The 14,951-nt window shown below is 38.3% G+C and overlaps 1 protein-coding gene across 2 annotated transcripts in view; it reads right to left on the bottom strand.

The window, feature by feature from the left end:
- The window catches only part of LOC123524470 (protein phosphatase 1G-like), a 194,055-nt gene that overhangs the window by 9,498 nt on the left and 169,606 nt on the right, over nucleotides 1-14,951 (bottom strand). For both annotated transcript variants that reach the window (XM_045302684.2, XM_053538840.1), the window contains exons 9-10: nucleotides 14,235-14,364; nucleotides 8,845-8,938 (exon numbers count right to left, since the gene is read on the bottom strand). In XM_045302684.2, the coding sequence (XP_045158619.2) occupies nucleotides 8,845-8,938; nucleotides 14,235-14,364 (224 nt within the window). The remainder of the gene's footprint in view (nucleotides 1-8,844; nucleotides 8,939-14,234; nucleotides 14,365-14,951) is intronic.

The raw sequence follows: 14,951 nt of genomic DNA, 5'->3' as shown, positions 1-14,951 counted from the left end.
AATTTGAACAAAATTGGCTGGAGACCTTACAATGATCCTACACACCAAATCTGATGAGAATCCATCCAGTGCTTCATGAGTAGAAGTGGTTTAAAAGTTTTTCTATTTTTAGCTGTAGTGGTCCCTAAAAGGGGCGAAGTGCTATTTGAATAACTTTGGTAGAGAACCTTATAATGATGCTACTGACCAAGTCTGATGAAGATCCAACTACCACTTCATGAGAAGCTCTATTTTTAGCTCTAGCTGCCCCTCAAAGGAGCAAAGTTTCCCTGATTGAACAAAGGTTGTTGTGGACCTTATAATGATGCTACAAATCAAGTTTGATGAAGTTCCATTTTGCAGATCATGAAAAAGAGTAATTCAAATGCATTTCTATTTCTAGCTCTAGTGCCCCCTAAAAAGAGCCAAGCATCTCCTTTAAATTAAATTTGGGACAGGATCTTATTTATAATGATACTACAAATCAAGTTTGATTAAGATCCATCCATCGGTTCATGAGGAGCTGTTTACTGTTTAGAAGTATTTCTATTTTTAGTTCTAGTGGCCATTGGAACCTTATAATAATGCTACAGAATCAGTGTGATGAAGATCCAACAAGCGGTTCATGAGATTTATTTATTTATTTTATTTGGGTTTTATGGCGCACCAACACAGTATAGGTTATATGGCGCCAAACAGGACTACAAATTTTGGTTTCACATCTCATTTACATCGAAATAAAAACATGAGGTATGGAATCAAAATTTGCATACCTGCTGGAATCACAGAACTACAGCAAAACCAAGTGTTAAGACCCTATTAGTCGCCTCTTACGATCATGCAAGGGTAAGGCAGTGGTTCCAATTCTTTTCATACACAGATCGTCCCAGAACCACATGGGACCAGTTCATGAGAAGAAGTTGATTAAAGGCATTCTTATTTTTACCTTAGAATCCCCTAAATGGGGCTGAATGCTCCCATTAGAATACTTTGGGAGAGCTACATACTTAAAATGATGCTACAGACCAAGTTTGATGAAGAACCATCAAGAGGTTCATGGAAAGTCATTTAACGTTATTTGTATTTTTAGCTCTAGCATCCCCTAAAAGGGGCAAAGACTTTGGGAGAGGACCTTATAATAATGCAAAGACCAAGTTCAATGAAGATCCATCAAGCTGTTCATGAGAAGAAGACATTAAAAGGTTCTTCAATTTTTAGCTCTTGCTGCCCCTTAAAGGGACCAAGGTTAATCATTTGAAGAAAACTTGATAGAGGACCCTGCCAGGATGCTAGTGACCCAAGTTTTGTGTAAATCTGATCAGTAGTTTCAAAGGGGAAGATGTTTAAGTAAAAATGTTGACACTAGACCCTATACCTATAATAATTGCTCACCCTGAACAAAGTTCAGATGAGCTAAAAAACTTTCAAGCCATTTAGATGAAATCGAGTGGACAATAATATAAGCTTTCAGACCTTGACACCAACTGTGACTGAAGACCAAGGTTATGTGTTCTGCACATCACCTTGATGAGCTTAACAACTGAGGCTAGTTTCATGAAAATCTTCACTGCGGTGAAGAAGAATTGTAGTGGTCATGAAGTTAAGCTTTTTGATTTTTTTAACTCAGTTTGACCTTGACCTAGTCGCATTGTTGAGGTTAACACCTGATGGTAGTTTTATGAAAATTTTCCAAGCTGTTAAATAATAAGAGGTCACGAAGCTAAGTTATTTGACCTTTGACCTCCCAAGTGTGACTTTGACCTAGGACCTAGTGATCTTGGTTATGCACTGCACAATCTCTTGTTGAGGTAAACAAACTCTTAGTTGTATGAAAATCTTCCAAGGGGTTTAAGACAGTATGGAGCTATCAGACCTAAAGAAGTTCAGCTAACCTGAAGTTAAGAAGATTTAAAAGTGGATACCATAGACAGATCGACCAACAGACTTTACTACAAATGGCCCTTAAATATACTTTGTTTTCAGCAGTAGAACAAAATATGGATAAACTGCAAACTATTCTTACATTAAGAACATAACTAGAATGTGTCTGTAGGACACAGGGTGTGCCCCCACTGGTACATTTGTCACAAGTAAGGGGCAATAACTCAAATGTTTGCAGTCTTAAGGGGGTATAGCCTCAACAAACATTTTATACAAATGATTCATTATTCTAGGCCATATACGTTTTGAGCTATGAGCATCACAAACAAAAAATCCACTATTTTGGCTATTTCAAGAGACATAACTCTGTAATAAGCGCTAAGATTCTCAAGAAGAATGCCGAGTGTGCAAGGTCACATCATCATAAAGACTCATGCAAGGTTTCATGAATTTACATCAAATACTTTTTGAGCTAGGCACGTCATTAGGTGAAAATGTGCATTTTTTACTATTTCAGCGGCCATAACTTTAACAAGAGGGCCAAGATGGCCCTAGGTCGCTCACCTGTGTAACACACCATAACAGTGTAAACAAATTCTGACAAATTTTCAGTAAGATTGGACCAAAAAACGTGGCATCTTGAGTGTAAACAAGCATTTTCTTTGACTTCACCTAGTGACCTAGTTATTTTACCCCACATGACCCAGATATGAACTTGTCCAAGTCTTCATGATAACAAACATTCTGACCAAAATCTATGAAGAGAATCAAAAATGTGCCCCCTAGGGTGTCAAGAAGGTTATTCTTTGATTTGACTTAAAGGCCTAGTTTTTGACCCCACATGACCCAGATAAAAATTTATAAGATATTTCATACAGACAAACATTCTGACCAAGTTTCATGCACATCAAATGCACAAGTCAGTGTTAACACGCTTTTCCTTTAATTTGACTGGGTGACCTAGTTTCTGACCCCATATGACCCAGTTAAAAACTTGGCCTAGGAACCATCAAGATAAACATTCTGACCAAGTTTCATAAAGATAGGGTCATAAATGATGCTTCCATGTTGTTAACAAGCTTTTCCTTTGATATGACCTGATGACCTAGTTTTTGACCCGACATGACCTGTTTCGATCCAGGCCTAGAGATCATCAAGATAATCATTTTGTGCAAGTTTGTATCAAATCAAAGCATAAATGAAATCTCTATATGGCTGAAAAGGCAAAAATAGAAAATTCTGCCCCTTTCAGGGGCAGAAACTCTAGAACCCATGATGGAATCTAGCCTGTTTTCGAAAGGAACCCAGATCTTATTGTGACTTAAGTTGTGTGTAAGTGTGGTTAAAATCAAATATAAAATGTCACTTCTGTTGTGTTAACAAGGTAAAAATTACCAAATTTGGCTTTTTTAAATGTGAACCTATGATCGAATCTGACAGATTCATCAAGGAATCCAAGATTTATTAATGTTGAAGGTATTTTGCAAGTTAGTATTAAATCAAACCATAAATGAAGGCTCTATATGGCTGCAAAAGCCAAAATAGCAAATTTTGGCCCTTTAAAGGGCCATAACTCTAGAACCCATGATGGGATCTGGCCAGTCATTGAAAGGAACCGAGGTATTATGCCAATACAAGTTTTGTGCAAGTTTGCTCAAAGTTGATTGCAAAATGTTGTCTCTATTGTGTTCACAAGCCAAAAATAGCACATTTTGGCCCTTCAAGGGACCATACTGTGCGACCCATGATGGGATCTGGCCAGTTTTCGAAACGAACCGAGATAGTATGCCAATACAAATTGTGTGCAAGTTTTATTAAAGGTGATTGCAAAAAGTGGTCTCTATTATGTTCACAAGCAAAAAATGAAAAATTTTGGCGCTTTAAGGGGCCATACCTCTGGAACCCATGAAGGGATCTAGCCAGTTTTCGAAAGGAACAGAGATAGTATGCCAATACAAGTTGTGTGCAAGTTTGATTAAAATCAAATACAAAATGTGGTCTCTATCGTGTTCACAAGGAAATTGTGAACGGACGGACACGGACGGATGGATGATCACAAAACCTCACCCTGTCACTCTGTGACTGTATGTCGTTTCGATGAGGTGAACATTTGCTCCAGGTTTCTTTGAAATCCTTCACGGGGTTCAAGAGTTACAGAGCGGAATTGCTAACCAACAGACAGACAGACAGACGGACACTGAGGCGATAAGATAATACGTCCCTTTGGGCTTATAAAAAGGAATCAAGATCTTATGGTGATAAAAGTTGTGTGCAAGTTTGGTTAAAATCAAATCATAAATGAAGCTGCTATTGTGCAGACAAGGTCAAAATAGCTAATTTTGGCCCTTTTAGGGGCCTAACTCTGGAACCCATTATGGGATCTGGCAGGTTCAAGAAAGGAACCAAGATCTTTTGGTGACACAAGTTTTGTGCAAGTTTGATTAAATTCAAATCATAAATGAAGCTGTTATTGTGTAGACAAGGTCAAAATAGCTAATTCTGGCCCTTTCTGTGGCCATTACTCTGGAACCCATAACGGAATCTGGCCAGTTCAAGAAAGGAACTGAGATCTTATGGTGATATAAGTTGTGTGCAAGTTTGGTTAAAATAAAATCATAAATGAAGCTGCTATTGTGCAAACAAGGTCAAAATAGCTTATTCTTAACCTTTCAGGGGCAATAACTCTGGAACCCATAATGGAATCTGGCCAGTTCAAGAAAGGAACCAAGATCTTATGGTGATACAAGTTTTGTGCAAGGTTGGTAAAAATCAAATCATAAATGAAGCTGCTATTGTGCAGACAAGATCAAAATAACTAATTTTGGCCCTTTCAGGGGCAATAACTCTGGAATCCATAATGGGATCTGGCCAGTTCAAGAAAGGAACCAAGATCTTATGGTGATACAAATTATGTGCAAGTTTGGTTAAAACAAGTGAATGAAGTATTGCCATGCAATACAAAGTCCCCTACTGGAAGGCACCTAATTTTCTCTACTGCAGTATAACATAATGAACTGATATCTGTCAATGATGTATAAACAATATTGTACTACATATACAATATGTTATAACAACACACTTGGATTAAAATGTGCATAATTATATAAAAACCCACAGTTGTTTTCATACTGAATTTTTTTGGCTGATCAGGGGTGTAAAAAAAATTTTCACACCACTCGCCCTGCAGGACTAGTAGCCAGTAATATCTACTCGCCCTTAGTGAACAGCCGCTCGCCCTAATAATTGACACTTTTAATATTGTCACTTTTATGAAAGGAGTATTATGTACAGTAGTATTATTTCCCGAAAAATACTTATTTTGAAAAGTGTCTAAAAAATTTGGACACAATAATCATCGTCCATCCACCCGTGTTGAAAGGGATGAAAAAAACGTTAAAGATTATCGGTAATTATTCAGTTGATAAACTAAGTAATTGACCTTGTTTTCATGATCAATTTACACCCCCTCAAAGAGCTAAAAGAAGTGTGTCAGTATCTTGACATCTGAAGTGGAGATCAAAGCGGTATTTTTGCTCGAGATTGTCATGGCATTACGTCATGTTCTCGCGCCATGTGACACATCACTGTCTGATCGTACCGCATCGGTTCTTAAAATTACTGAGAAATAGAAATCAATAAAAAGTTTCTTCTTTAATTTGTTAACAAAAGCGAATGTGCTATATCCCGTATAAAAGGTAAATGTCTCAAACGATAGTTACTATAGTGGATATCCTACCTCTGTGACCTATTTGCCCTCAAGGAATTTACATTATTGTTTGACAAAAAAAACAAAACAAACTTTTAAATTGTTGGTAAAAAAAAATACATGTACAAAGATTCATTCAAAACTTATTAAAAACTGCAATGACATCACATTGCATTATTTTAAAATCGCATTTCTATTTACGTTCACGAGGTCACGTAACCTATTCTGCCGCACTAACAGATTTTTTTGCCAAAAATCGTTTTACTCCATGTATTGTAATTGCTGCCGCTTTTTCATTATTTAAGATTTTTTTTATTCTGTTTTTTGTTCTTTCTGGTCAAAAGTCTGAATTTTATGCCCAGAGCATTCATCACTTATTTACTTTTAGAAAGAAATAAGTAACTAAGATCGCGCTGTTTGAATTTTTACAAATGATTATATGAAAATTCGACCGTTTTTATAGAATTTTGCCTACATTTCTGTCGGTATCTTATCAAAATCATTATAGAATTCAAATAGTATTATTTCTCAAGAGGTGTTGAAAACTTGACGCGAAAATGTTAAAAAATGAATGCACTACGCACGGTTTTTGTGTACGTGTCGTTGTAAATTAGATATTTAATAGGATAGGTCGCAAGTGCTTGTGGAATGGAAAATTACCGGCATGACGCTTTGATATCTTTACGATTCGCAGGTAAATTCCAGTCAATCCAGGCAGCGACTGAACCATCTCAAAGTTTGTTGACGTTTTGGAGTTGTAATTTCTGAATTTTGGTAAAGTAAGGACTTAAAAAAACACTCGCCCGATCGGTCGAGTATACAGCGAGGTCCACTCGTCCTACTCGGACTTTAACTCGCCAATGCGAGCGGGCGAGTGGAATTTTACACCCCTGCTGATTATAAAAATGTTATCATGTAAGTTATTTATAGTAACAACAAAGGGAAATTAATCTTAAAAAAAAAAAAAAAAAAATAATATAAGTCCACAAGAAACTCTTCACCAGGTAGAGATAGGTCAAAATACACCTAAAAATTGGATGTAACATGCATGCTGTACCACAGAAATGTGGTCTCGATTTTTCTCTACCGCCAGTAATAAAAGTTACAACAAAATCTATTTATAGTAAAACAAAGGGATGTAATTCTAAAAACAAGGGTGCCTCATGGTGGTGAACATTTGGTCCAAGTTACATCAAAATCCCTCCATGCATGAAGAAGAAATGTTCCGTACAAAGTCATTCTTGAATTTGACCTTTGACCTCTAAATATGACCTTGACCTTAGACCTAGGGACCTGGTTCTTGAGCATGACATATTGTCTCATCCAGGGGAATATTTGTGCCAACTGATATCTTAATCCTGCTTTGCATGACAAAGTTATAGACCGGACAGGAAAAAAATCCTCTTGACCTTTGATCTCAAAGTGTGACCTTGACCTTTAAGCTAGGGTACTGCGTGTTGCGCATGACATGTCGTCTCATCATGTTCAACATTTATGCCAAGTAATATTGTAATCCCTTGATGGATGACAGAGTTCTGGATCGGACAGGGAAAAAACCTTATTGACCTTTGACCTCCAATTGTGACCTTGACCTTTGAGCTAAGGGTCTGGGCTTTGCGCATGACAGGTTGTCTCATCATGGGGAGCATTTGTGCCAGGTAATATTAAAATCCCTTCATGGATGGCAGAGTTATGGACGGGACAGGAAAAAAACTCTGTTGACCTTTGACCCCCCAATTGTGCCCTTGACCTTTGAACTAGGGGTCCGGGATTTGCGCATGACACATTGTCTCGTCATGGGGAACACTTGTGCTAAGTGATATTAAAATCCCTTAATGAATGTCAGAGTTATGGACCGGACACGAAACAGACCCTGTTCATGCTATGTTAACATCTGACTGCTAAGTGTGACCTTGACCTTTGAGCTAGGGGTCTGAAAGTTGTGCATGACACATCGTCTTATTATAAGGTACATTTGTGCCAAGTAATATTAAAATCCCTTCATGGATGGGAGAGTTATGGACCAGACAGGAAAAAAGCCTTGTTGACCTTTGACCTCCAATTGTAACCTTGACTTTAAGCTAGGGGTCCCGGTTTTGCGCATGACAAGTCGTCTCCTCATGGGGAACATTTGTGCCAAGTAATATTAAAATCTCTTCATGGATGGGAGAGTTGTGGACCGGACAGGAAAAAAGCCCTGTTGACCTTTGACCTCCAATTGTGACCTTGACCTTTGAGCTAGGGGTCCGGGCTTTGCGCATGACATGTCGTCTCATCATGGGGAACATTTGTGCCAAGTAATATTAAAATCCCTTCATAGATGACAGAGTTATGGACCGGACACGAAATTGAGGACGGACGGAATGATGGAAAAGTGCATTCCTATAGTCCCCTAAACTGGTTTTCAACCAGTAGGGGACTAATAAAATCATAAATGAAACCACTGTCGTGCAGACAAGGAATTGTTGATGCACAAAAATAGCAAATTATGGCCCTTTAAGGGGCAATAACTCTAGAACCCATGATGGGATCTGGCCAGTTTTCAAAAGGAACCGAGATATCATGCCAATACAAGTTTTGTACAAGTTTGATCAAAATTGCTTGCAAAGGCACTACGTGACAGATGAGCTAATGAGTGGAGCCAGACGAAAAATAAGAGGTGCGCAAGTTTATATCATGATAAAGACTCATGCAAGTGTTCATCAATTTATATCAAACACTTTTTGAGCTAAGCACATCATCAGGTGAAAATGTGCATTTCTGACTATTTCAGGGGCCATAACTCTGGAAATAGGGGGCGCAGGCAGACGAAAAATAGGAGCGCAAGTTCATATCATGATAAAGACTCAAGCAATGTTTAATCAATTTATGTGAAATACTTTCTGAGCTTGGTACGTCACAAGAAGAAAATGTGCATTTTTGACTATTTCAGGGGCCATAACTCTGGAAATAAATAGAAGGTGCGCAATTCATATCACGTTAAAGACTTATGCAAGGTTTCATCAAATTATACAAGAATCTTTTTTAGCTAGGAGTGTCACAAGGTGAAAATGTGTATTTTTGACTATTTCAGGGGCCATAACTCTGGAAATAGGGGGCGGAGCTAAACGAAAAATACAAGGTGCGCAAGTTCATATCATGATAAAGACTCATGCAAGGTTTAATCAATTTATATGAAATACTTTTTGAGCCAGGCACGAATATGCAATTTGATCTTCAGACTTTTAAAGCATTATATCACTAAAACTGGTTCATAAATCCACAAAATGATTGATTACCTCCTCGCATATAAGAGATGGTTTGTCACGTCTAACTGAATCTTTCAACCTTTCTCTGACAAAATCTACTGTTTCTTGACTAGTCAGGAAATTCCTGAAATCAACACAAATACATGCATGAGTGGCTTTCATGCTTAAACTCTTCTAAGAATCTACTACTGTAAAAGCATATATTTTTGCTGGATCAAAATTTAGCGACTTTAGCTGACCAAAGCATTCTCTAGTTATTTGGCAAAAACAAGTTCTACTGTTCTGGGTCAATGTGACATTGACCTTTGACCTCAAAATCAATAGGGGTCATCTGCTGGTCATAATCAAACTCCCTTTTAAGTTTCGTGATTCTAGGCCCAAGTGTTCTAAAGTTATCGTCCGGTCACTGTGACCTACTGACCTCAAAATCAATAGGGGTCATCTGCTGGTCATGAACAACCTCCATATCAATTTTCATGATCCTAGGCCAAAGCATTCTTGAGTTATCGTCCGGAAATGGTTTAACTGTTCCAGGTCACTGTGACATTGACCTTTGACCTACTGACCTCAAAATCAATAGGGGTCACCTGCTGGTCATGACCAACCTCCCTATCAACTTTCATGATCCTAGGCCCAAGAGTTCTCAAGTTATCATCCAGAAATGGTTTAACTGTTCCGGATCACTATGACCTTGACCTCTGACCTCAAAATAATTAGGGGATATCTGCTGGTCATGGTCAACCTCCCTATCAACTTTCATGATCCTAGGCCCAAGCGTTCTTGAGTTATCATCCAGAAACCGTTTAACTATTCTTGGTCACTGTGACCTTGACCTTTGACCTACTGACCTCAAAATCAATAGGGGTTATCTGCTGGTCATGATCAACCTCCCTATTAACTTTCATGATCCTAGGCCCAAGCATTCTTGAGTTAGCATCTGGAAACCAATTGATCTACGGACCAACTGACGGACTGACATCTGTAAAACAATATACCCCTCCTTCTTCGAACTTGACCTTAAGAGTTTTTTTCCTTTGATTTGAGCTAGTGACCTAGTTTTCCACTCCACATGACCCAGATTCGAAATCATCTAAGAATTTATGATAAACATTCTGACAAAGTTTTATGAAGATAGAATAAAGAATGTGGCCCCTAGAGTGTAAACAAGCTTCTTCTTTGATTTGACCTGGTGACCTAGTTTTTGACCCCACATGACCCAAATAAAAATTCATCCGAGATTTTGTGCAGACAAACATTCTGACGATGTTTCATGCACATCAAATGAAAATGCAGCCCCTATTGCATACACAAGGTTTTTCTTTGATTTTAACAGGTGACCTAGTTTTTAACCAAAGATGACCCAGATTAGAAACTGGGCTAGAGATCATCAAAATAAACATTTCGACCAAGTTTCATGAAGTTAGGGTCATAAACGTGGCCTCTAGAGTGTTATCAAGCTTTTCCTTTGATCTGGCCTAGTGACCTAGTTTTTGAACCCACATGACCCAGTTTCAAAATTAACCTAAAAAGCATCAAGAAAAACTTTCTGACCAAGTTTCATAAGGATTGAGTCACAAATGTGGTCTCGAGAGTGTTCACAAGCTTTTCCTTTGATTTGACTGGGTGACCTAGTTTTTGACCCCCACATGACCCAGATTCAAATCTGACCTAGAGGTCATCAAGACAAATATTCTGACCAATTCTCATGAGTTTAAAACTTAAATTGTGGTCTCTAAAATGTTAACAAGATTTTCCTTTGATCTGGCCTAGTGACCTAGCTTTTAAACCCACATGACCAAGTTTTAAATTTGACCTAGAGATCATCAAGACCAACATTCTGACCAAGTTTCATAAAGCTTGATTAACAACTGTGGCCTCTAGAGTGTTCACAAGCTTTTCCTTTGATTTGACCAGGTGACCTAGTTTTTGACCCCACATGACCCAGATTCGAACTTGACCTAGATATCTTCAAGACAAACATCCTGAGCAAGTTTCATAACGATTGGGTAACAATTGTGGCCACTAGTGTGTTCACAAGGTAGATGTTGACGGACAACTGAGGACGCACATCAACGGACACTGGACAATGACCGGTCACAATAGCTCACCTTGAGCACTTCGTGTTCAGGTGAGCTGAAAAAAAAAAAGACATAATAAACTAGTGTTCAAAGTTTCAAAGCCACATGTCAAATAGTTTTTACAAAACATGGACTTGTACGAAACCTGAACCAATTTCCAAGTCCAAAAAGGGCCGTAATTCTGCCAAAATACTTGACAAAGTTATGTACTCTTGTCTACAGGTAGAGACTGTTATAATAAACAAGTGATCTAAGTTTGAAGTAAATATTATCTTTGATAGTATACAAGATACCATTTCATAAAAACTTTAACCAACGCCGACGCCAGGATGAGTAGTTGAGCTCTCCATATTCTTCGAAGAGTCGAGCTAAAAATGGTGGTTTGTAGGCAAAGTCAAACTTGACCTATATTTTATGATGTCACAAATGTGTACCAAAATACAAGGCAGCTATATCCCCCGCCACTGTTATGGATAGTGAAAGGGTTGATGGTATTGGGTGGAACCAATAAACTTGTGACCTTTACCTTAAGCTAGCAGGGGTGAATTTTAAGTTCTGCACATTGTCTTGATAAGGGGAATATTACAGTCACGTCATATTAAAATCCTTCAAGGGGTTTAGGAGAAAAAGAGCAGACATAAAATGGAAGGCTCAAACCTTTGACCTTGAGTTGTCACCTTAACATGAGCAGACATGGCCGACTCATGCATTCTGCACATCGTCTTGATGAGGTGATCAATTGACCCAAGTTTCATGAAAATCCTTCAAGGGGTTTACTAGATACAAAGCGGACACAAAATGGAAGGCTCAAACATTTGACCCAGAGTTGTGACCTTGACCTTAAGTAGACATGGCTGACTCGTGACTTCTGCACATCGTCTTGATGAGGTGATCATTAGACCAACGTTTCTTGAAATTCTTTCAAGGGGTTTAGGAGATACAAAGGGGACACAAAATGGAAGGCTCAAACATTTGACACCCGAGTTGTGACCTTGACCTTGAGCCGACATGGCTGACTCATGGGTTCTGCACATCGTCATGAAGAGGTGATTATTTGACCCAAGTTTCATGAAAATATTTCAAGGGGTTTAGGAGATACAGAGCAGACACAAAATGGAAGGCTCAAACCTTTCACCTTGACTTGTGACCTTGACCTTAAGCTGACATGGCTTACTCATAAGTTCTGCATATTGTCTTGATGAGGTAATCATTTGAACAAAGTTTCATGATTATCCTTCAAGCGGTTTAGGAGATACTGAGCGGACACAAAATGGAAGACTCAAACCGTTGACCTAGAGTTGTGACCTTGACCTTGAGCCAACATGGCAGACTCATGAGTTCTGCATATCTATGGTTCATACAGACATTCCCAAAAAAAATTCAAGTAGTTTTCAAGGAGTTTTCAAGTAGTTTTCCTCCATTTTCAAGGACTAAAATGGGCGCAATGTCACTGTTGCTGAGACATGAAATAACCAATTTAAATCCAATTTAGGACAAAATTAAACGATTTTGGCAGTTTTCACAGTAGGTGGGGGCGGGGGCTGTATTGTCAAGTCGTTACTATTTATATCCTGTGTTGACTCTCTTACATGCTTAGGAGCGAAGGCATCAATTGTTTCAGTCAACTTCTCATGGCAGAGCTGTTTTTATGTTTTTCGCTTTTGGAATGCGATTTTAAAATTTAACGCACTTTCTCCCATAGCAGCGATGTCGATTATCTTGTCACAAAAAACATAAAGGCATTTTCGTTTTTCGCCTTTGAATTCCCGTAGCCAATGTTTATAATTGTCATCAGTAAGCCATTTTTGCGAAAAGACACAACTGTACTTTTTAGAACTCATGTTTTTCTTCCTGGAAAAATGACCTCGCATCGCGGATAAATTACACAGTGTGAAAATTACTTGAAATAGCATAAAACCTGTAAAGTACAGTACCGTACCGTACTATCGCCGATTCCGTGGCAGCCCCTATTGGCGGTAACGGTTGTTTTTTTTTCGTCGTTTTTTAGTTTATTTTGGTCCTTTTATAATGTTTGTCCGTTTTCACTTCGCACCCGACGAATTTAAGGACTATTTGCCATCTTTTGTATGTTTTTTCCTAAATACAAGTAGTTTTCAAGTAGTTTCTGACTGTTACAAAATTCAAGTAGTTTTCAAGGAGTAGGCATCAAATTCAAGGACTTTTCATGGCCTGTGCGAACCATGATATCATTCCTATAACCCCCCACCACTCGTGGCGGGGGATTAATAAATCTTTCAAGCCTTATACAAGTAATTGTCCGGAAACCACGAAAACCAATGGACCAACGGACAGACAAGCTCATTCCTATATACACCTGCATAGAAACATTGTTTTTGACATGAAAAATTAAATCAAGCAAAACACAGACTGCTCTGGATGGTAAGGAGATTAGCAAAATGCTTCAGTTATCTGGGGTTTTGAACAATCCAAAGAGAGACAAGAGATCACAGAGTGATCTTGGCGCCCACCAATGTGCCATTTTTGAGTGTTCCAAATTTCTAGACTTATTGACTAGCTCAAGGTCAAATTTCATTTCCGTACACAACACTGTGCATGTGGTCCAAATTCGAAAGCTGTAGCTTGAGAAATGTGAAAGTAGGTCACTAGCTCAATGTCAAGGACAAAGTTTGTTTCGGTACACAATCCTATGCATGTGGTCTAAATTTGAAGCCTTTTCCCTATATAAGTCTATGTAAACCATATGACCCCCAGGGCGGGGCCATATTTGACCCTAGGGGGATAATTTGAACAATCTTAGTTGAAGACCACTAGATGATGTCACATACAAAATATCAAAGCCCTAGACCCTGTGGTTTTGGACAAGAGGTTTTTCAAAGTTTTTCCCTATACAAGTCTATATAAACCATGTGACCCCCCAATCTTGGTAGAGGACCACTAGATGATGCTTCAAACCAAATATCAAAGCCCTAGGCTCTGTGGTTTTGGACAAGAAGGTTTTCAAAGTTTTTCCCTATATAAACCTATGTAAAATATAGAAATGAACAAAGGGCCATAACTCACTCATAAATTGTTGAACCAGTCTGATTTTCAGAAAGACACAAATAGGGTACCAATACATCATTTTGACAAAGTTTGGTCAAAATCCCCCCAGTAGTTTCTGAGGAGATGCGATAACAAGAAATTGTTAACGGACGGACGGACGGACCACGGACGCAGAGTGATTTTAATAGCCCACCATCTGATGATGGTAAGCTAAAAATATATGGAAAATGTCCAATGACCACATGAATATCTTGAGTGACCAAGGAGCTTGAGCTAGTGTTATTTCTATGTACATCAATTATATTGCAAGTCTCTTACCAAATTCCATCACAGGCTATTATAAGAAATTCATCCTCAGGTGTGAGGGTAGCACATTCTACATCCGGTAAGGCTGAGATCATCTGTTCCCTTGCTTCTTTTGCCTCATTTCTCTTGTACCAGTGGTCACCTTTAACAAAAATTTTAACCATTTCACTTACATCAGATATTATTTCAAGACAAATCTTTATTTCTCTTTCAAACCACTGATATTTCACAATTAGTGTCTTAACTGGAATTATTCAAATAACTGCCACAACCTTTACCTTAAATGCATCATTAACACAAACACTTGCACAGAACAAGAATCTAAGGTAAACATGGTCTTTCTCACAGCTTTGATTACATCATGATTTCTGTCACTATGATGCCTAAAAGCTGTGTGTAGAATTAACAAGAGATCACAGAGTGATCTTTGTGCCCACCATTGAGCCATTTTTGAATGTTCCAAATTTCAAGACTAGCTCAAGGTCAAAGTTCATTTCGGTACAAAAAACTGTGCATGTGACCCATGCATGTGGTCCAAATTTGAAGCTGTAACTTGAGCAATGTTAAAGTAGGTTACTAGATCAAGTTCATTTCGGTATACAAAACTATGCATGTGCTTCAAATTTGAAGGCTGTAGCTTGAGAAATGTGAAAGTAGGTACTATGTAAAAATCAATGTCAAATTTCAATTCAGAACACAAAACTATGCATGTGGTCCAAATTTGAAGAC

This window comes from Mercenaria mercenaria, chromosome 3, assembly GCF_021730395.1.
Source record: "Mercenaria mercenaria strain notata chromosome 3, MADL_Memer_1, whole genome shotgun sequence".
Classification (NCBI taxonomy): domain Eukaryota; kingdom Metazoa; phylum Mollusca; class Bivalvia; order Venerida; family Veneridae; genus Mercenaria; species Mercenaria mercenaria.
The sequence above is the reverse complement of the archived record's forward strand: the minus strand, read 5'-3'. Positions and strand labels throughout refer to the sequence as shown.